The 22,379-nt window shown below is 34.5% G+C and overlaps 1 protein-coding gene across 1 annotated transcript in view; it reads left to right on the top strand.

Annotated features, from left to right (window-relative positions):
• LOC145661840 (uncharacterized) overlaps window positions 1-21,781 on the top strand; it is a 26,671-nt gene extending 4,890 nt beyond the window's left edge. Inside the window, exon 2 of the mRNA XM_081727179.1 lies at window positions 20,116-21,781. Coding sequence (XP_081583305.1) covers window positions 20,116-21,495 — 1,380 coding nt within the window. The 3' untranslated portion in view covers window positions 21,496-21,781. The remainder of the gene's footprint in view (window positions 1-20,115) is intronic.
• The last annotated feature ends 598 nt before the right edge of the window (window positions 21,782-22,379 follow it).

Here is a 22,379-nt window from a genome sequence, read left to right as displayed (position 1 = left end):
GGTATCACGCAAAACTTGGCGTGGAAAAGTGCTACGACATAGCCTTCTCAAAACCGGTTTACCTTGCTCCATACACCACACACACTTGAATTTGGCGCGATACTAGAGGCGTTTGGTTTTCCCTTGCTGTTTGAATCATTCGATCGGACGATTGTGTGAGCAGTAGTGAAGATTTAAAATCGGACACATATAGACGGATCAATCTTCTGTATTGAAAATAATAGTGATAACATATCTGTTCATTATTAGTTCCTTGCTGACTTCTACAGTGATTCCGAATATCATACAGTTTTGTTAAAATATCTCACGATTATCCAAAATTGAAGAAAAAGAACCTCAAGAAAACTCTCTCCGCCACAGTACTTGTCCACCACAGAGTCTACTAAACGAGACCTCCTATCGAATCAGGGACCCCTCGCGCCAGAAGCGATCGCTCTAGCACTGAACCACCAGCCCCCACACAGATTATTCTTGAAGTCATGCATCGTTTGAAAGGGTCATAAATTCCAAGTGGAAAACCGTATTAATAGGAAATGACTTGCAAAACATTCCTAATCTGTAAACTTTGATGATGATAACGTACGTTGTACAACATGACTTTCAATAGTACATTAATGACAGACATTCAGCTTATAGTTGAAATTCAAAAATCCCTACTGACGATCCTAATTTGGATTATTCTGTATACTTTTTTTTTCATTCATTCATTTAGGCTATACACAGGGGCGCCCACAAGGGGGGCTATGACGCAAACTGCGTCATTGAAATATTTGGGGGGGGGGGGCTAAAATCTATATAAATATATTTGAGGGGTGTAAAATTTAATCGAAAAGATTTTTTTCATGGAAGAACACCTATGGATAGAAAATTGCGGGGGGTGCGTCATGGACATAAGGGGGGGGGCACCACTGCTATACATGAAAGTTTTTGAACATACATGTTGTTAGGAAACCATCCTTTTTACAAATGAAAAGCTTCAGATTTGGAGAGTCAATACATACCCCACCAAATTGTTCGCTCAAGTATTGTCTCATCATTCTTGTGTAATCCACGTTAGCTGTAAGTTCTGTAAGCAGTCCATGGATTTTGTCTGATTTCTCCTGTTTTCTTTCATATTCTGATTCCACAAGTATTTCATAATAATTCTCTTCCATTAATCATCCGTCTTCTTTAGCTTAAACGGCATAATCGGGGCATTAAACTAGAAACATAATATCTTTTTATGTAAGTTGTGTACGTATATGAGCACATTCTCCTAATACTGAAATCCTTGTAACGAATTTTTTGGAACATCTGAGCATTTCCTCTCTCACCGATTTCACAATTTCCTTGTTGATTTCAGGTCTATCATTAAGCTGTGAACAGCAACACTTGCAATTTCTTTAAAGTTTAACTATTTTTGATGTTCTTCTCATTCGAAAAATATATACGTACATTCTTTCTGCACGCCGCAACACACATTAGATTCTCTTTTAAAACTTTGTCTTCTTGTAATCAGCTTACCGTTTGTTGTTAATGAGACGTTGTCGTTACATTGTTTCCAAACTTAAATTATCACATTCATTTCACAAGCTACTTGATTGCAAACGCTCCTGCCCTTAGTGTGAGTACGATCCCGGGATCGATTCCTGGTGGGGGCAGTCGGTCGAAAAAGCGTAACAGCTCTTTCAGGCCAGCTATTCCTGATTTTTCCTGGGTTCTTCCTTCATCCACAACAGGCAAATGCTGGAATGATGCTTAAGATACAGGTCCCAGACCATTACTATCCTTTCCCATTCCGTTCTTCTTTCCCCAACTTCCCCGGATAGTGTGCTCACCAAGGGACGTCATTCCTCATACGTGATGGACTTAAGGCCATAGATGGCGGTAATGCCCAGAAATACGTATAAATAAGTGAAGTTACTTGATACTACTTGATATATAAAATACAGGATCGGATCGAGGATGTGATCAAGGGAGGGGCTAAGCCATAGTTTGCAGCTTTATTCAGTGTAAAGCGGGATTGAAGCCCATTTTATCCAGTGTATACCGGAGCATCAAGGGGGGGCTATAAGTCCCCCTTGGATCCGTGCCAAGATATATGAAATCATGATCAACTGAAATACGTTAATTAATTATTTTTTTTATTAAGCAGAGTCTCTGAAGAATGAATGAAATATAGTGTTCCTGTTAGCATGTGTAAGTTTTAATACATATGGAATGCTAGATTTGTTTCCATGAATGTGATTGGAAAAAGTAGTAAGTGGACGTCTCTAGTATGGTTATTTCGCAAGATTACGTTTTGAAACTAATATTTTGTGAACTCAGAAGCATATCGTGTGTATTGAACACACAACAATAATGTGTATTTAATGCTGCACACATGCATATTCTGTGATGATCTCGATTAATTAAAACAGAAGCTGAGTAAAAGCAGTGAACATTTCTAGACTCCTTATTTGCAGTGTAGTTGCAATAATTTCTTTAGTTCGTTTTTTTTAGAGTTCACATTTTTTCTAATTTTTAGTACTAAATTATGTTATATAGTTAATTCTTAATGAAAATTAGATTTACTGATGAATTTACTGTTTTCAGGGAAATCACCGTGGGGGCAGCCATAATTAATATTGCCAGTGTTTTGATCAAAGTTGTCGTACTATTGTTATTACGAAATCTTCGCCTAAATAACGTAATAATAAAAGGCAAAGGTCTCGGTCTGTCAATCTGCACGTTATCCTAATTCCTAATAATAAGCAGTTACACTAAAAGATACCGCTACCTGCGCTGTAGCTTGCTACTCAGTGATTTAAATCCATATAATGTTGTGTATAACAATGATCGTGAATAATTGTATAAATATGATATCGAGTTTGGGGTAGTCGGTGGCCAGACTCAAAAATAAATAAAGACATTAGTTACATGTAAACAATTAAGTTTTCCATTAAGCATGATTTTAAAGTATATTGTACAGCGTGCCGAAAGCCAGGTGAACCAACTGTGTTGGTAATTAAAGTACAACTGCTTCCATTAAAATTCGATAAATTACTCGTCTTAGATGTTTTCTTGTAATTATTAAAAAAGCGAATATGCATATAGAGTTCTTAACTAAATATTGTTCGTTAAGGTTTACGAACTCTGAGCAGTTTCGTAATCTTAAGAAATCTGGAAGAAGTAGAAGTACAAGACTTTACACCAAATTCTGGCAGTATTAATTGTAACTTCTCCCTCGGACATTCTCTGTAAGTACTAAATTTATCATAATAAATTGTTCCGTTTGCACAGTTACTAAATTTACAGTTGCTACTGCTTGGAAGCTTCTGTATCTGCGTTCATGTTGATATAAAAACTGCACAGTTCTATATGTTATGTATAACGTAGAATTTGGAAAGTTCAAGTATTAATATGTAAAAAGTACACAGAAAGTAAATTTCACATTATAGTATTGTATATATGAATGTTTTTCGCGAATATTGTGCATTATTTGCTGATTTTGTGCCGATGTCAATGTATACGCATTTCATTATCTGTGTGGTTCGTCAGTTGCAATTGTTTGAAAGGAATTCAGGTAAGGTTTTGTTAAAGTATAAATGTAATTTATTTCATGAATCGAAATACAAATTAGAATTTGGCTATGATTTTATGCAATAACTAAATGACTAATTTTTCTAAATGGCTTCTGATTTATTTGGTAGAAAAAGAAACCCAGATAATACAAGTCGGTATATAGTTACATTTTGGTTTAGGGAGGGTAAACATGAATATTTTTCAGTCGTCTAAGTTTCGACCAATCTGACAATAATTTTATTTTAAAAAGCGAAGAAACAGAAGTATACTGCTAGTTTGTTAAAGTTCATTTTAGTTTAGAGATATTTTTGATAAATTTTCAATGCTTTTGTTACACTCGTCGTCTGTCGCTAGAGAAACCACGGAAGTCACAAGAAAGTAAGGAAATAAATAAAAGTTAGCTCTTGAATAAAAAGTCTGCTAATATGATTCAAAAGCCTATCAGAGCAGATAGAATAACAATCATCCTGGATCTCGGCAGCATTATGACACTTGATTGCAAACAAGATTAGATATAATGTTGATCCTGCAGCTAAATTGTAATTGTTACCACCAAGAGATGATATTCTCCCGTTCCCGATTTTCAAGTCAAAGAAGTCACTTGACGGTGCTCCTAATCAATACATAACCTGCAAGAGTAAAACAGGGATGCTAAAATTATTCAATAGAGAGAGAAATAATTCAAAGCGAGTATGAACAATTTGAGGTCACTGTACATGTTACAATTCCTATCATACAAATAGGGAAAAAAAGCTGCATGGCAGTAGTCGAATAGGTCGCTTAGAATACAGAACAGTACACTGCAGAGATGAAAGAAGCAATTTTAATTAACATTTAAATACTGCTGATAATTTGTGAAACTCAGTGTCGTTACTTTCATTTGTTGAGTGAGTTGCATGTGAGGATTTTACGAGAGAAGTTATCCGAGTATCCACGGTTTCATAATATAATTATGTAAGAAGTGTTTATTGAAGGTGTAAATTCCAAAATGACTTCTCCATAGCTTCGTTGAAGAAATAGAATTAAATAATACAGATCATCATGTGGAGTATTTGATTATTTAACAGTCAAATGCCAGAGTTGTAGTTAAGTTTTTTTTTTATTTTTTATTTTTTTTATTTTACGTTCTTTACATGAAAGTTAGCAGCTTTCGGTTTGAGGAAATATGATTAATGTATGTACTGGAAGTCTTAAACAAGGTATCAAGGTAGAGAAAAAATCAAGAGTACACAAATCCTTTTATTCGTTAATTACTTTTTGTTTATTATAAATTGTAATATTGTTGTAACAGGATTAGAAACATAAAGATATTTCTCTGAAGAGATGTCAGATACATTTTTAAATTTATACAAACGTGATTATAAGTGTTTTTAAATGCGCAGTATCGTAGGACGAGTCATTGTATTAATGAATATCGTTGTGATTAATTTCCTTAATTCAGGTGTTCGTGATCTAAGAGAACCATACGTTCATTATATTTCGCTTTCGAACATCAGTGTAGTTGTTGTTAACATTTGTTTACATCTCAGCATAAAGTAACTATTTTTCTGAGCAATTTTTACGTGTTAATACTTAAAAAGTGTAATTTTTCTGGTACGATTTACTAGAATAAATCCTCTTTAAGTTGAATGGGTAAGAGAGGGAGCATGACGCCATGGAGACCTTTGTCCAATAAACATTAAGATTACTCTGATATCTATGATTCTTATGGTTAATCTCCCCCTCCCCTCCCCCCAAAAGTATTATCGCTGAACTGAATACCCTTAGGAATGAGAAGTTTCTTTCACATTGGTTCAAAGCTCAGGTGGAGACGTAATCGTTTGCTAGGGTCGCCATTGGAATGTTGTTGCAAACAATAAATGCCCAACAATATTTTAACCCCTAATAGAAAATATGCGCTCGTTCAAATGATATCATCATCATTGTCCCATATCTTGATAGAAATCAAATGTAACGGTCATGAAATGTTCGTTATATATTATTTGTTTATCCGTTTATAAGTTGTTCGTTTCTTTATCTATTGTTGATACGTGTAAATTATTTGTTTACTTATTATTGTATGTTTTCGTGTTCATCCTATAACACTTGTTTTATATTCTGCAAATAATTGTTAAATGAGTTAACGTAGAATTCTGTATTTCAAAACAGAAGACACGACAGCTGTTAGAGATGAGAGGGCCGAGGAGTGATTATCGAAACAAAAGTAAACACACTGAATGTATTCTTATTACCACATTAAGAACTCTCATAATGAAAGGAAATTAGACTGAGAATATTCCTATTAAAGCATATTTAGAAATTAGTTAATTTAAACTAATAATTTCGCTAATATCTACAAACGTTAGATTTTTTGTCCGATCTGTGGTGTAGCAGTTATTTATGATGTATAAACTATTGCAACTCTCTTTGAGAGTGTTTAATTTTGAATATTTATGATCTTGTTGCTTTACCATGTGCTAAATCGTCCCATTTTGACGAATCATCATCTGTTTACTTTGCCAGAAACGTAAATAGGGTTCAGTCTAAATTCTGATCTAGGTTATATAACGCTAAAATCACTGTGAAATACTAATTTTCCTAAATTTCATAAATGTTATACCTGTCGTTAATAGTTACCAGGGTGTCTATCGATCACGAAAGTCACGAAATTTAGCTTTTAGGTTACGAATTTTTTTTTTACCTGGAGAAATATGATATAGACTGGAATTTTTTTGTATAAAACGTCAAAATTCACCACCAAAAATGCCTATTTTTGGCTTTAGACCCTACCAAATCGCAAGCAAAGCAAATTTCTATCGCATGCATGAAAATTTGCTCAATTTGCACCCAAATTCGCTTTTCAGAATGTTACTAAATTTTATGGTTTGGAAAAGAAAAGGTCACGAAAAAGTCACGAATTTTATTTATTTTGGAATTTGAGTAGACACTCTGGTTACGCATAATCAGGTATATACTCAAGGAAAAATAAAATATAATAGTTAACATTTGGTTATAGTATACTGCTTAACATCGTAATAGCAAAATTTTACATATAGTGGAAAAGACCGTATTACAACTTGCAACATAGAGATATTGATATCAAAAGAATGAAAATGCGATGCTTAATGTAATGTTGCTGCATCTAAATAATATGTAGTGAAATAATATGTAAGGCAGTGGAATAATACGACGAATAAAAAGTTTTTTTATGCTGCTATAAGTGATGAAGTGAATACGTTACAATGAACAAATGATTTCGCATGCGAGTTCGTTTGTTAGTTTTCATGCATCTATGTTGAATATTTTGTGTTGTATTGCGTCTTCGGATCTTCGATTTCTGTTCATATTGTATTTTTACATTCTATTTATATTGTACTATATTACCGTATATAATCAACCAAATAGAGATCTCTTTGTATGTTCCAATTGCTACCTCATTAGATGCTGTGTTTGAAGCGCTAACTGGAAATGAACTGAACGTTGCGAAAGTTACTTAAAAGCTTTACGAACATTAGAAGCATTCCATAACGGAAATTGTTGGTTCTTTTATTTAACAACTTGGGTTATTTAATTCTTTGTTCTAATAGCGGAAGCCTGTAGTCTTATTAGTAGATTCAGGAAGGAACATTCTTTCTCGATTATCGCCTTACTCGCTTACGTACTATACATTTGTAATGTTCGAAGAACGTTTGTCAGATTTCAAAACTTGGTATTATGGTGATTCTTGGACTAACTGAAATAAATAGGAGCGAAAGAGAGGAACATCACTAACAGTATGTTACGAATGTCATCGATGTGAACTTACAGGCGATGATGAAGAGTAAGAAGTCACATCGAGGCGACGATGAAGAGAGGAGAGAATATAGCGACTTCGGTAAACCAATATACTGTACATTATCAGAATCGACTACCACCACTTTGGACAAATGTTTCATGGATTAAGGATCCGTTCATGTCATTTGATACCGAAATCATCAAATTTCCACTAAGATGATTTTTCAATACACTTCCTTCAAATATGACTTTGTACTGCTGAATTGAAGTGAGATATTGCTTTGGTCTTTCGATCGTTTACAAAACCTGCGAGCACAATAAGTTTTCCGAGACTATAAAAATTATACATAATACTTGAAAAAAAAAAAAAAAAAAAAAGTTCGTGTTATGTGTTCTATACTAAATTTCACAGAAGCTTGAGAATGTGGGATGGACAATTGTATTTGAACTGGATGACTTGATGTGAAAGGAGCTTTGTTCATTATAACTGTGAAAATATTAAACAAGACTGACCAAAGCACTAGATATATATATACTAATAATATTTGTGTAACAGTTTCGGAAATGTAACACAGTACAGTATTATACATATATATATTTGATACTTTTGTCAGTTTTGGTTTATTAATACTGGAAAATTAGTGACTAAATCACAAGGATTATTATTGAGATTTAATCAAGAAAAAGTATTATCTTTCATTGATCAATCATTTAAGAAGTTCGTCGTTAAACAGAAGTTGTTTCAGAATTCGTAAATTTTTGTCTCAATAATCTTCGAAACTATTCGCCGGATTTGGATAATAATTTTACTATGTTAAGTCTTTCTGGATGGTATTTTGATATTATGAAATTAACCAATAGCATAATTAACATATGCAGAAACTGATTACTTTGTTATCACTGTTCCTTTTTAACCCGTGAAGTTAAAGGCATGATATTTGGTATAACATTTTTGTTACACAGAATGCGAATGCTATTATTTTGCACGAATTTAATGAGATGAACACTGTGAGGCTTTGGTGAATCGCTAATTTTTTTGAGAGGCGAAGGTTGGTATATGGAAGTTTTTCGATAAGTAAACTAACGCCACATTCACTTAGCGCGGCGTTTTAGAAACTTCACTTCGAAGGGATGAGAAGGAAACAAAATGAAACTTGGGTGCACCGGCGGTAGGGATTTTTTCCTGAACCTGAACCATATACGATATTGTATATGGAATAATAAAGGCACATAAGGGAAGGGGCGGGTTATAAGAGGTTTTAATACACAAAGTATAAGTATTTTATTCACTTAGACGAATATAGGAAATTTTACCGTTCGGATTGCAAAACGAATCTAATATGGGCATACGGAGAAAAGTATATAAATATCACGTAAACTCATATATTGAGAAAATTCCTCCCGGAATGAGTGGGGAAAGAGGGATTTACATTAACCGTTGCATATAAAGGCACAGAATATGATGTACAGAGGTTCCCTGATACACAGAATAAGAATACTTCACGTACTCTCATGATTAGCAAGTTTCATCATAAAGGTTTAAATTATTGGATATTCAATATTACTTTTCATATCGAGGTTAAATGAAACGATACCTCTAAAGTAGGATGTGAACCAATACTCGAGTTTCTATCCGAGGGAAGCATCCGGTTGGGAATCGAAACTGAGACCGCTCGTACAGAATGCGCGAATTAACGTGTTAGTCATAATTGGAATACGTTAGGAAGGGGATTAACGATTATTATATATTTGACCTGAATCATTAGACCCAAAGGCACAGTGGTTGGTATTCGGATGTTTTCTGCTTCAAAGAATTCTATCTGTTGTTCACTCACATAAATTCAGCATGGAGTACATAGAGGGAAAGGGCTAAAATCTTGCTCGCTGTTGTTACACGGGGAAGGGATTTAGTAGTTCGTAAAATAATTTCTCAATATGAGAATAGGAGGAGCATCAAGTTTCATTAAACTTTAAGTAAATTGTAGAATTGTGTTGTGGGAAAACTAAATCAGGATGTGCTTACACTGAATATGATTGTGCATTATTTCTCGTACATTCGTTTTATATTAACTTCCCTGCTGTCCTCTCCACTGTTGGTGGAAGGTTTAATAACGAAGTTCTCGTAATCACGAGATCGATGATTTAGATTATTTTATAGTTGAGATTACGTGCTCAGCTTAGGCACATAATGAGCTCTCTTGAATAGATAAGTTGAGAATCCAAATCTGGAAAATATAACTTATTCTTTCGAGCGTAATGTCATTGTCCCATCGTTTTCTAGTCTAGACTTAGAGCAAGTGTAAGTGTGTGATTTTTTGTACGATACTGAAATACAAGTGTATTTCATTCTTATACAGAAATAATTGAGTCAACGGAATGGTAAATTTGTTGGCCGTATAATCATGTTTATATGTATATATTTGATCTACAAAATAAGAGAAGTTAGCCAAGATGTGTGAACGGAGTTAACCACTGAAATAGCAGTTTCACTGAACTGGATTAAAACGAGAGTGAATGGAAAAATCATATATTGTATTAACACACATTTGCTAGGTATTTCTTCATATTGCGATTGTAGTTCAGCACATATAAGGATGTTGATAATACAAAGTATATAACATTAGTTATTTTGCCATTTTTTCTTATTTTTAATGTCCAATGATTATACACCGAGACTAAAGGAGACTGTGATGACGATATGAGTGCTTACGGAGGAATGAATGAAGTGGGAGAAAATGCTATTATTCTGACAAAAACCCTCGCACAGAGTGCTTGTCCACTACAGTATTTCTTTGATGAGAACTAGGATCAATCCAAGATCATTTCCTCTTTGTAAAGAAGTTGACAACTCAAACGTGCTTGAATTTCTTATATTGAATATTGAAATTGTCCTGTCGTTAGTGAGGAGTGGAAGTTTGATCAAGACACAGTTAGTGTGTTGAAACTGTTAAGTGTTTGTGTTTTCTTAAATATTTTTATCACATAGCCTTGCATAGTGTGTTACAGTTACTACCCCATGCCGATGAGTCCAGGAAAGAGGTTTCTGAGTCATTTTGACAATTTAAAAATAATTATTTATAAACTAAAGACTGAGTTTTCTCGAGACATTGATTGGTTTCAGGTCTAACGCCCTTTTCGGTTCTGAGAATATGAGGCATGGACCTATAGTTTAATGCGGGACCTAAACCGCACTGTTCCTACTGGGAATCGAACTGAGCTCTCTCATCTATATATCCACGAGGAAGCTCTTCGCAAACCATTGGTTACCTGAGATTCTTAAATAATACCAGTTTCAATGAAAATTTTGCTTCGTAACAGTGTTGCAGGAAATGAAAGTTTTCAGTAAAAAATCCGTCTCATCGTAGATATGTTCATATTGAATTTAAAATCATGTTTTCAGTTGTGTGTGCCTGTTGCGTTTATTTTCGGACATTGGACTTTAAAGGTCATCCCAAAAGTAATGCCTTCTCTGCTGTAAGAATTTCGTGTTGAAAAATTCGAAAGTGCTTGAAAATAGAGGCTTACGTTCATTACTTATTAAGGCTGTTCAAAATGGCCTTTGTTTTCAATACATTTCTACCACCGAATTCAATACAAAAATTCTGTTTGAAAAAATCTTTGGAGCTTGTTTTCTGACGCAAGCATTCATAGTGATTTTGATGATTTCCACGTCCTGGAAATGCTGTCCGCTGAGATAGTTTTTAAGAGGGACAAACAAATGGAAGTCAAGTGGGCTAAATCAAGACTATAAGAGCGTTGGAGCATTACGGCTCACCTCATTTTGGCAAATTGTAATGGCAGATGCTATCGTGATGCAAAACAACACTATCCAGTAGAAACTTTTTTTTTTTTTTTTGTCCAATAGCTTCCCTGAACTTTTTAAAACCTAGTATCTAGTACCACTTAACTAGTACCGTTAATTACTTGATTGTGATCTAAGAAATTCGTACAAATGTAACTTTCTGACGATCGCGTGGTCCATACCGCGTTGTGTTTCGGTGAAGACGACAGATGCATTCTATTGACCTATGTTTGGTGTGTGGAATGCGACCGAGATTTCCTCACTAGTAACCACATTCCTGAAAAACACGTTCCGCTTCCCTTCAGAACGTTCCAGCGTATTGTAATATACGTCTACCTTTATTTACGTTGTTCTAAGGAAGGTGTCTCGGCATTTACTTTGTATATACTTTTTTGTATTGTAACTTACGAAGTAGTGTTTCTACAGCATTTCCGTAACCAGTTGCCTCACTTATCTGCTGTTCGATTATGTGATATGCACTACTTTTAGGGTTTTCATTCGTCATGCAGCTATAGATGTGTCATTTCGATGTTTATCCGTCACCAAAGTTGACCCCAGGGAGACCTTGATACAGCTCTTTTATTTTTATTTATTTATTTATTTTTTAATCTCTCTGTTTATTCTACGTACAAGTAAAAACAACCTTTACATGCATACAACGGCAAAGGTTATAGTTTAAGAATGTCGAGTTTGATTTTATCTGGCAACACTGGCATTTGTCACGGAGTTCATTCACATGTTTATTGCAGCTTAGTCAATTAGATCGCTACACAAAGAAACAGCGAATTTTGATTGTAAACATTTATTACAAGAATGGCTATTGTTGTGCAGAGCTTCGTGCAATCTGTGTCATGAAAGTGTACCTAAAAGTTCACCTAACGAAACAACTATTCGCAGAATGATAAAGAAATTTGAGGGATTAGGCTCGATAGCAAACATTAAATCACCATGTTCTCGATCCAACCTGGCTGTTGAAACATCGCTGGTGTGCGTGACAGTTTTATTGCTAGTCTCAAAAAAATCTGTTCGGCGTTATCTGCAATAGACGAACATTTAAAAAAGTTCCCTACATCGTGTTTTCACGGGAGATTGCACATGTATGTGCACATGTGTATATAAAATTCAGATAACTCAGGAACTGGAACAAATGATTATTTTCAAAGGAGAAACTTTGCTGAATGGGTTTTGGGGATGCAATAGGAGGATGGAGATTTTGTGAGAAACTAATGTGTAGTGACGAAGCACATTTTTATTTGAACGTGTTGTCAACAAACAGAACCGTTACGTTTGTCAACTTATTTTCACTACTAGAGAAGTAGCTTTCGAAACTAGAAAGCTATCGAAAAGCATTCCAATGTTGAAGTATTCTTCTTCCTATTATTTTCCTTTTAATGTTACTGTGTTTCTTTTTTTTTTTTTTCCCCTACTAATTTTATTACAGCTTTGTTGAGTTATGTTGAAAACTTCCAAGAAGTGTTCTCTTTTTGAAATTTAAAATAATCATCGAAAGTGGAATTTCGTCTGTATATGTATCAGTTTAGTCTGGTATGTATAAAGGGTTGCGGTGTTTCTATCCATTGAAATTTTCTAACTCCCAGCTGTTTCACTTACATTTTTTCTCCTTCTTACGAGCATGTTGAAATATATCTGTACGGTAAGTTTTTCTGGACTTACAAAAACATCGTAATATTGTTAGTACTTCAGTACAATTAAGTCAGAATTATTCTCATCAAAGCACCCAAATGGAACGGCAAATATGCGCTATGTTTCGTTGACCCCTTATTTGTTCCTCATGGATGTATTTTTATTTATTTATTTTTCTTTAATCATCAGTTCTGCCCATTATAGAGACAATATTGCTGTTCCTTGAATCACCGCTATGAAGATTCTCTTCTGTTTTTCCAAAAACAAATTAACTTACCATTGTGTTGGTTTATTCATCTTTAGTATTTTCAAATCCGTGTTTTCAGTAGATGTCTGTTACAGTAGCAAGTAAAAAATAACGCTTTATACTCGCCGCTATAAATCAGAAAACAGTAGCACTTTCGACGGATACGGATATTAAGATGGTCATTCCATACTGGATTAATTTCCCTTTGTCGAGATTGAGTTCAGGATTAAATTTATCAATCTAAAATGACTTTTATGTGACGTTCAGTTGCAGTTTTTGCTTTTTTCCATTACACGTACATTAACATCACCCTGTTTAGTTTCCTTAAAATGCAGTTACAGTCAGGGTGATTGCTGTAGTACAAGAGTCTAGTAGCGTGAACAGTTCATAGTGTTCTAGTATAAATGTTCTGTAGTTAAAGTTTATACTTTATAGTAGTTAAGCTATTCTGGTATAAATGTTCTGTTTGGTTTGATCTGTATACAGTTTATGGCAAGTGATGTTGTAAACTTCAGTAGATAGTTGAGAATTGACGAAATAAGACTTGAAGATAGACATTTAGTTCCGAAGAAAGGTTTTCCAACAAGATGATAGTTGGCTATAGGTAACGCACCCTTTCCGCATGACTTTCCAACATGGTTTTGGATATGTTTGAAACTGATATTCTACCTAAATTTCCCCACATTTTAGATATTTTCGCTGTGCTGATGATACCTTAATTTTGTACAAGAGCGACTCTGATTTAAAAGACTTGTTCGACGAATTCAACCAGATACATCTTAGGATGCTCAGTTTTTTGGATATCACTATAAAAAGACATGCAAATAAATTTGTCATCTCTATATTGCAAACTTTTTGCAGGGACTAAATATATTAACTTCAGATCATCACACTCTTGGCTTCAGATGAATATCAGAAAAAACTTTTTTTAAGAGACGCGTTTTACTCTCACACCTTCCTGAGAACCGTAATCAGGAAGTAAAGTACCTCATAAAAATATGACAGGAAAGTGGTTTTCAAAAGTCTTTATTTATCAAATGGTACAAACAAGTTAAAAATTATAAGCTTTGAAATCAATACCCAACCAGGCATTCCTTTAGTTCAGCATGTTTCTGCAAAGATGAAAAGATATTACTAAAATATGGTGTTAATGCTTGAGAAGCTCTCCCAAAATAAAGTGCGAAATACCTAACTAACTTCAAGTTTTACTTCATCGATTCCCAGTATTTAGTGAAGTTTACAGTGTTATTTGCCAGTGTGATAAACTGTATTTAGGTCAAATCAAAGAAACATTTGAACCAGAATAGCTGAACATGTTCACACTACTAGGACTTTCAAACTGTAGCAATTATCCGGACTGTCATTGCATCTTAAAGAAAATAAACATGATATTCTTAATGTACGCGTAATGGAAAAAGCAAAAATTACTACTGAATGTAAAATAAAGAAATCTTTGTACACTTACAAATTTGCTCCTTAACTCAATTTGGACAAAAGGAAAGAAAAAGAAACGATAACAGTGAAGAGTGAGTATCTTCATAATGTTTAAGGTAGGTTCATCCACCATGCGAAAAACCACTTCTATCCTTCCATCTTTCCACATATTTTTCAAACTTCGAATCAGCTGATGAGCGCCGTGTCCGTCAAAAGTGCTGCTGTTTTCTTCTACAGCGGTGAGTATCTTCTATTTGTTGTTGTGACTATTATCACTATTCGCAATCTATACTACTATAGATGCTTATTAGTTGAATTTTTATGAATGGCCAACCTGACATTACCTGAATTAACCTGAAAACTTATACAAATGTCACTTCAAATCATTTGAAAATTACGTCTTACCTGCGGTACATCGCAGTGTAGGGTTGCTTCTACTACTTTCACAAAAAGGCAAATCAAAATATGATTATATACGTCGACACTAATTTATTTCTGCTGCAGCGCTACTAAAACACTTCACTCCTTTATAAAATAGTGAACTGTAATTTTAATTTTCACTCGTATCCTAGTTTAAAATGCTTGCACACACTATTCCCTGAAAATCTGTAATTGATCTGAATCTTGAACTATGGTCCTTACGTGAGTATTTCTAATTCGAAGTGTAATCCCAAAATGATGTAGTTTTATATAGTTAGTGCTTTCAAACCGGATTACATGGTGTAATTTTGAAGTCGCCAGGATACATATTCCTTCCAGACTGTGCTTCGAAGTTCAGGGACTGCCGAAGTACGATTTTTTAGGGCACGGAAACAACTATGAATATGATAATAATTACTTAGTTTTATCTATTCATAGTTTGGTTCGATTCCATCTCAAACAAAGCATACACTATTTCATTAAAATCTGAAAATATTTATAAAGCTTCCCATATATTATGTATGTACCCATTCCAGATTCATTCCTTCGTTATTGATCAATTTCAACTCCAAGCAGTAGGGCTTACATCGATCCATCCATCCCCTACTTTGGGCTGAATTTTTAACTCCAATGTAGTGGGAATAATTGAGAAGTCTCTGAGAAAATATATTCCATATTGGAACAGAATTTATTTATTTATTTATTTATTTTTTGTGCTGACATTCACTCATTGACAAAATTTTAATATCAAACAGTGACGGTGATTGGGAAACATGAAGGAAATTTTCAAGTTCCATATACCTCTCTTTTACTCGCTTCTCTGTAATCAGTTCCACCCGCGATCAATAAGGATGGTGTACATGGGGTCCCAGGTTCGATCCCAGCTCATGCCAAGTAAACTTTGTGGGGGACAAACACCGTGTGCGTGAGTTTCCTCGGAGTTCTCCCGTTTCCTCCCACTTTCTTCATTACACCATTTTATTCATTCTTCATCATCACGTCTCCTTTAGCCTAGCCGGCATAACCGTGGGTCGTAAAACTCAAAGATTTCATTTCATTTTCATTTCAAGGCCTAAAGAAAATGGGTATGTACTATATGGTATCCAAATCAAGTAATTTTTTGTAGGTTATATTGCAAAATTATTTTATCACTTTATTTATGTGAGCAAACTTCCAACATGGATCGTATTTTATCCCTTCCCCCATCTTTCTTGACGTATTTCAATTCGAAATAATACGCTTATTTCCTAAGGACAACATGCTAACACATTAAGCATTTTAACAGTAATTTTACTTGCTTAAAATTTCGATTCCTAAAATTCCTTGTATTTCCATCCTTTCGGCTCTTCTATAGAGCCCTCACGAAGAATGACAAGAGTAAAAATAGAAGCATGAATGAAATATAAAAGAATGGATTCACCGGAGCATAGCAGTGCAAAAGCGCCTTTTTTGCTGCTCGGACAGCATGCCGTGACCTGGCGGGTTCAAGTAGGAAGGTTTGTGTTAATGGTTCTGTTGTTGTGTCTTATACACGACTGTAATGGTTCCTTCATTAAAGTCTGATGTAAAGAAGGAGATAATTGAATCTAGGTACCTGGATTTATTAAGTTGGCACAACCAAGTTGAAATGAACCTACGTTTCGACAGACTTGAAACCGAGAACACATACAGAAAATGGACTAGACTATCTGTGTTCTTCAGATTGACAGCTGCATTGAATAAGATTTTTACTCAGTGTGGTTTGTGCACGACTTCCCATGATTACATCATTTCTTCCTTCGAATAATGCTTAAAACTAAAGTCACAAGGACTTAACATTGCTGCACACATGTGCTTATCTCGAAAAGCCAGAGAGGGAGAGGCAGAAAACAGACTTCCAGTATATTTGTTATTTTTCATAAGTAAGTCCAATAAGACATTGTCAAGTCCCAAAAATCATTGTCCTATTTACAATGATATATCTACATTTTTACTTAGAATATTTTTGGTCTACAATAAATATATGTAAGAATATTTTTGATCTATTATATAATAAATATATGTAACCTGTTAAAGCAGTCTTCTCACGATAGATATCTTTAGTAAAATTTAGACATCAGAGTTCTTGGTATTAAGATCAGTCATTTTTCAAGGAAGCGAAGTAGATTTGTCAGTATCACTACAGTTGTGCCAATTGGGCGCGGTGGCTCAGTGGTAGAGAGTTCACCTCCAGTGCTTGGGGTCCCTGGTTCGATCCCAGCTCGCGCTGTGTGGATTTTGTGATGGACAAACATCCTGCTCGTGGGTTTTCTCGGGGATTCCCGTTTCCTCCCACTTTCTCCATTCCACCATTTCACTCATTTTCATCATCACCGTCTCCTTAGCTTAACCGGCATAAACGTGGGACGTAAAACTCAAAGATTTCATTTCACTTCTACAATTGTGCCAATTGCTTAGGTTGTTCTTAACCGCAGTCAATTGTACAATCCGCAGAAAAAAAAAAACTGCAACATGAGCATGTAAGATTATTGTGAAACGACGAAGTCTTTTGCTCCAAAGTTAGTGTGCAGGGGAGGACGCCGAGGTTTCGCCTGGCGTGATTGGGCCACTTAGACGTTAGTAGATTCACTGCGCTGTTATGCGTAGTTTCACAATATGCTTACATGCTCATGTTGCAAGTTTTTTGCTGCGGACTGTACCGGCCTTGACAGTTTTATGTCACACTTTATTTTGCGTAGGATATTTACCTGCAAGTATAAACAGTCAAAAGTTCATATTTAAGATGACAGCGGCCAGTATAGGAAAAAGTTATCTTTTTGGTATTACTTCAGCCACCATTATTTTGAAGAAAGAAATTATACCGTACTTAACGAAAATATTTATGAGGAGGAAGAGAGTAAGCCAAAAGCGATACTAGGGATTCGATTTTTTCTCCTAAATATTGCAGTGGGTTATAAAATAGTATTTTATAGTTTTCAAGTACTTGTAATAATTGTTCTTTTTCTTTATTTGATATCGTGAGAATTTGATCACAGTTCAAATTAAAGTTTAGAAGAACAACGTGATCGTTTGAGATTTTTGCATGGAACTCCACAGATATCTAAAGTGTTGTTGTTAACATGTATGAAGAGGACTGTATGAACCGAATGCAGTGCCACAAATGATTCAGCTGTTCTAAAAGAAGTAAAATATTGACCGAGGAAGACTCCAAACCTGGACGATCCTCTACATGAAGCAATAACAGTATCGATACATTTCATGCTGTGATTCATAAAGGTGATCTTTTAACAGCTGGAGAGATTTCTGAAACAGTAAACATTATCACACGGCCATGCCACCTGATTTAAATAGAAAACCTTAATGTTGTCCATCTCGCAAAAATCTTGCCATTTCTGCTGACCAGGGATCAGAAAGAGAGAATTGTTAATAATCAAGAAACCTGTTTGATTATACCAGTGTTAGTGAGAATCTCTTGAAATACACCATAGCAGATGACGCTATTGGCTTCGATGTAAAAAGTAAATAATAATTGTCTCTATTGGTGGGAAGAGAATAGAATTGCTTAAAAACATTGTAGTTTTTGTTTTCTGACTGGGGAAAGTTCATTGGGCACATAATAAACCACAAGTTCTTTCCGAATTGTTCTAATCTAAAGTTACGTGGCAAAACTCCAAACATTCTCCCCACCTACCCATTCTTCAGAAGACCTTCTCATATTTCCAGATTTGAAGATAACCTTTAAGGAGGGTAGTTTTCAAACTATAAAGATTACGTAAAATATAACAGTTGCTTATAATCCTTAAATCCGCGTTGCGCAAGATGTTCCAAAACAGGAAGAAACGTTAGAAGCAGTTGATTTGAAGGAAAGATGAATCATAAAATACTTTTGTAAATATGTTAATACTTTTTTTTTTATTTTACAAAAGTGGGTTGTTTGGGGTACTTCGTGTAGTATGTTAATAAATGTAGTATTAGAATATTATCGTTACTTGGATATCTGTAACTTTAAATACTAGTAATATTGTTGTGAATTGCGATATTCTCGTATTTTCAATATAATGAAAAGGAAACACTGATAACGCTATATTGCAACTTCCTGTATGTCAGTAATAAGAGCTATCTGATGTCAATTTGTGCAGTATTAGGCTTGTTTTGTGCGTAATCCGCTTGTTACATTTTGTTATTTTGCCATTTAATTGTGTATCTGGACCTGTGAAATACGGGACAGGATAACGAATCAACTGTAATCGAATAATTGATTAGGCCCTGTTTCAGTTTCACATGATTTCACAGTGACGTGAAGTTTTATTTTACACAACATGTCCATATTAGAATATTTTTCTTATAGACCACAGAACATAAATATAAAGAGGAAACGCTTTCACTTTACTGTGTATGATTGTTCCTCTAATCCGCGAGACTACCAGTGGTTTTAAGCCTCCTATTAGCAGATAGAGAATAACTGAAACAAACTAAATATCGTATTTTATGTAATTTTCTGTCGTATTTTGACTATTCCTGTCATTCCCTCTTCCCCTTCTTACTCTTTCTACAATACCATCTGTCGGTTATATTTCCTAAGAATGAGCAAAAGCATTAGCATTAGGAACATTGACATTGGACTTGCGTAAACTGTTCAGATAACACTGAGTTAAAACCTTGTTATAAAAACTTAGAAATTTTTCATCAGTATTACTTGTAGACGTTAGGGCATATGTGCTTAGTATTTTACTCTTCACACAAGAACATTATGAAAATAGTGGAGCATCATAATATTATGTAACTGACGATGGCTATTGGATTCTAACCCTTTAAATTTATTTATGTATTTATACAATAGTACATTCGAAATTTAAATGAAATTTAGTTCTAGATAAACGAATTAGTGCATTAGTCTTAAATAAGGTAACACGTTTGTGTAACAAGTGGAAGTTAGATAATTAAGATATGTCGATTCTGGTAGCGATAAAATGTTAAGATTTTTCCATTTTCTGCAATTCACATATCACTAAACGAATATACTTCTTCAAGAATATGTTGAAGAAAGTTCTTACAATACGAAGAATTTAATCACAGACTATACCTTTTTGAGTTTCAAGGAAATGGAACGGCTTATTGAGCACTGAATTGGTTACTGCGACTGTAACAACCAATATAAAGACAATTTGGAGATATCAGTTCTTTTGCGTTGTGATCATCATATACAGATGTTATCAATAACATTATTTGTTTGCACTGGGAAATATTTATTTATTGATTAATAAGTGAGGACTGCCGTACAACGCTAATTTAGAAATGCTTATTATGTTCCTCATATACGGAACTTAAAGTATCATTTTCTTCTAGGTGGCCACAAAAAACAGGCTTTGATCATCCTCTTGGAAAAAGTACAGATGCCTGGAATTCTGCTGAGGCTTCATGGATGCTCAATGTCCTTTCATTGCAAAATATTGCTACTCAAATTAAGAAGAAAATGAATGCCAATCAGTCCTCAATGGAAGCCACAGGAGTTAATCCCTGGTATCAAAATCAAATACTATCAACAGAACAAGCTTTTCAATATAGTCAAGGCTCTAGTTCTAAGTCGCCTGTAAAACGAAATTGCAAAACAAAGAAAACCCCTCAGTGTGGGATATGTGGAAAGGTATTTGAAACATCATCACAACTTAAAAATCACAAACGAACTCACAGAAAGAATATAGTATGTGATGTATGTGGAAAATTATTTTCGACACGACATAAAATGAGAATACATTATCGGTCGCATTCAATACTAAAGCCGTTTTCGTGTGACATTTGTAACAAAAAACTCAAAACTGCAGAAGGCCTTGATATTCACAAGAAAATGCATTCCTCAGAGGAAGAAGAATTCGTAGCTTGTGATAAGTGTGGGTTTCGTACGGTGACAAAGGCGCGTTTGGAAGTTCACATGAAAAGACATCTAGGCGTCGAAGATTTCGTATGTCAGATATGTGGCAAAGGTTTCATTGCAAAAAAAAGCTTAGAATATCATGTGAATATGCATACTGGGGAATTCGCACATACATGTGATGTGTGTGGTAAGAGTTACAACAGTTACAATAGTTGGTACAGTCACAAACGATATGTTCACAACTCGGATGGTGTGGGTCTCCAGTCACAAGGAACAGGGGAGGGTAGTTCTCAAGGTTACCAAAAAAGAAAGCGATACGATAGAAGACCGTGTATGTGTGATATTTGTGGAAAGGTTCTATTGGATAGTAGTTCTTTAAGAGATCATTTGAATATACATTTTGGAATTAAGAGATTTGCGTGTCAATATTGTGGTAAGAAATTTACAACCAATAAAATTCTCAAGGGACATGTCCGAATCCATACTGGTGAACGCCCATTCCAGTGTAAAGTATGTTTGAAGGCTTTCAATCAACTTTCGAGTTTGAATAGACACAAGAAACGACACCTTCCTAAATCTGATGTTATAATATCTGGAGCAGACTCCATGGAGGACGCAAATGATTTTTTGCCTAGTGTTAGCACAGATATTTTGCAAGCAGCAGTAACTGCCCAGTTGGCAAGTGGTTACCTATCAAATGTTAATATGGACAATTTGCAAGCGACAGACTCTGTATTGCTGGCAACTGGTCTTATTCCTAATGTTCAAACAGAAAAGAAACAAACAACCGACTCTTTGTAGGTTACAATGGATATCTGCCCTTTATTGATGCAGAGATTGTGCAAGCAGCAGACTGTTTAATATTCAACTACTACTTTGTGTAAGAATGTCTTTGAAGCACTCGGGATATATCGGATTTAAACTACTCGCTGAGCAAAACAATATGTTTATTGCAAAAATTATTAACGTGTAACAGTTTCGTCAGCCATCCACTTGGCTTGTTTAAATCGGATTTAAGTCTACTAAAGCAAAGCTTGTACAATTTAAAATAATACTCGGAGTATGTTCAATACACCTGAATTGTATACGCATTTATTCTTTTTTAATTCTGTTTCTTGGTTGTGTCATTCGTCATTGTTAAAATTTCCATAGTTAATTGTAACAGATTCAAACGTATCGTTAGAGATAGGTGAAATATGATTTGAAATATATTATTTCTTATTGTATTTCACGAACAGTTATGATTTCATCAAATTTTTATTATTCAGTGAATTGAGGACATGTGATAACATGTTCGCATAATGGTGCAACGTTTCATAGCGAAACAGTAGTTAATATAACATTAGAGCAACGACAAAAAATGGTACTAAGACTTGTTGGTAGAAGTTGAAGATTTGCATTAGATAAGTGAGGAATGCTTTTTTTATTTAAAAAAAAAAAAACTGATTACATCCAGCGACTTCGATAATATTTATTATTAATTAATTTACGCTAGATTAACAATGTAATAAGTAATGTATATTATATAATTAAATGATTTAATAGTAAGTATAAAGTGTTACCTACGTACCGGTACGTATTTTGTTGTTGTTATACTTTTTTTATTATTTGTACAGAGAATTATGTGGTAGAAATAGTGTAGATAATTTACAATAACGTATGTTGAAATAAACTAAATATTTGAG

This window comes from Thermobia domestica, chromosome 10 (assembly GCF_964235325.1).
Source record: "Thermobia domestica chromosome 10, izTheDome1.hap1.1, whole genome shotgun sequence".
NCBI classification, from domain to species: domain Eukaryota; kingdom Metazoa; phylum Arthropoda; class Insecta; order Zygentoma; family Lepismatidae; genus Thermobia; species Thermobia domestica.
The sequence above is the reverse complement of the archived record's forward strand: the minus strand, read 5'-3'. Positions and strand labels throughout refer to the sequence as shown.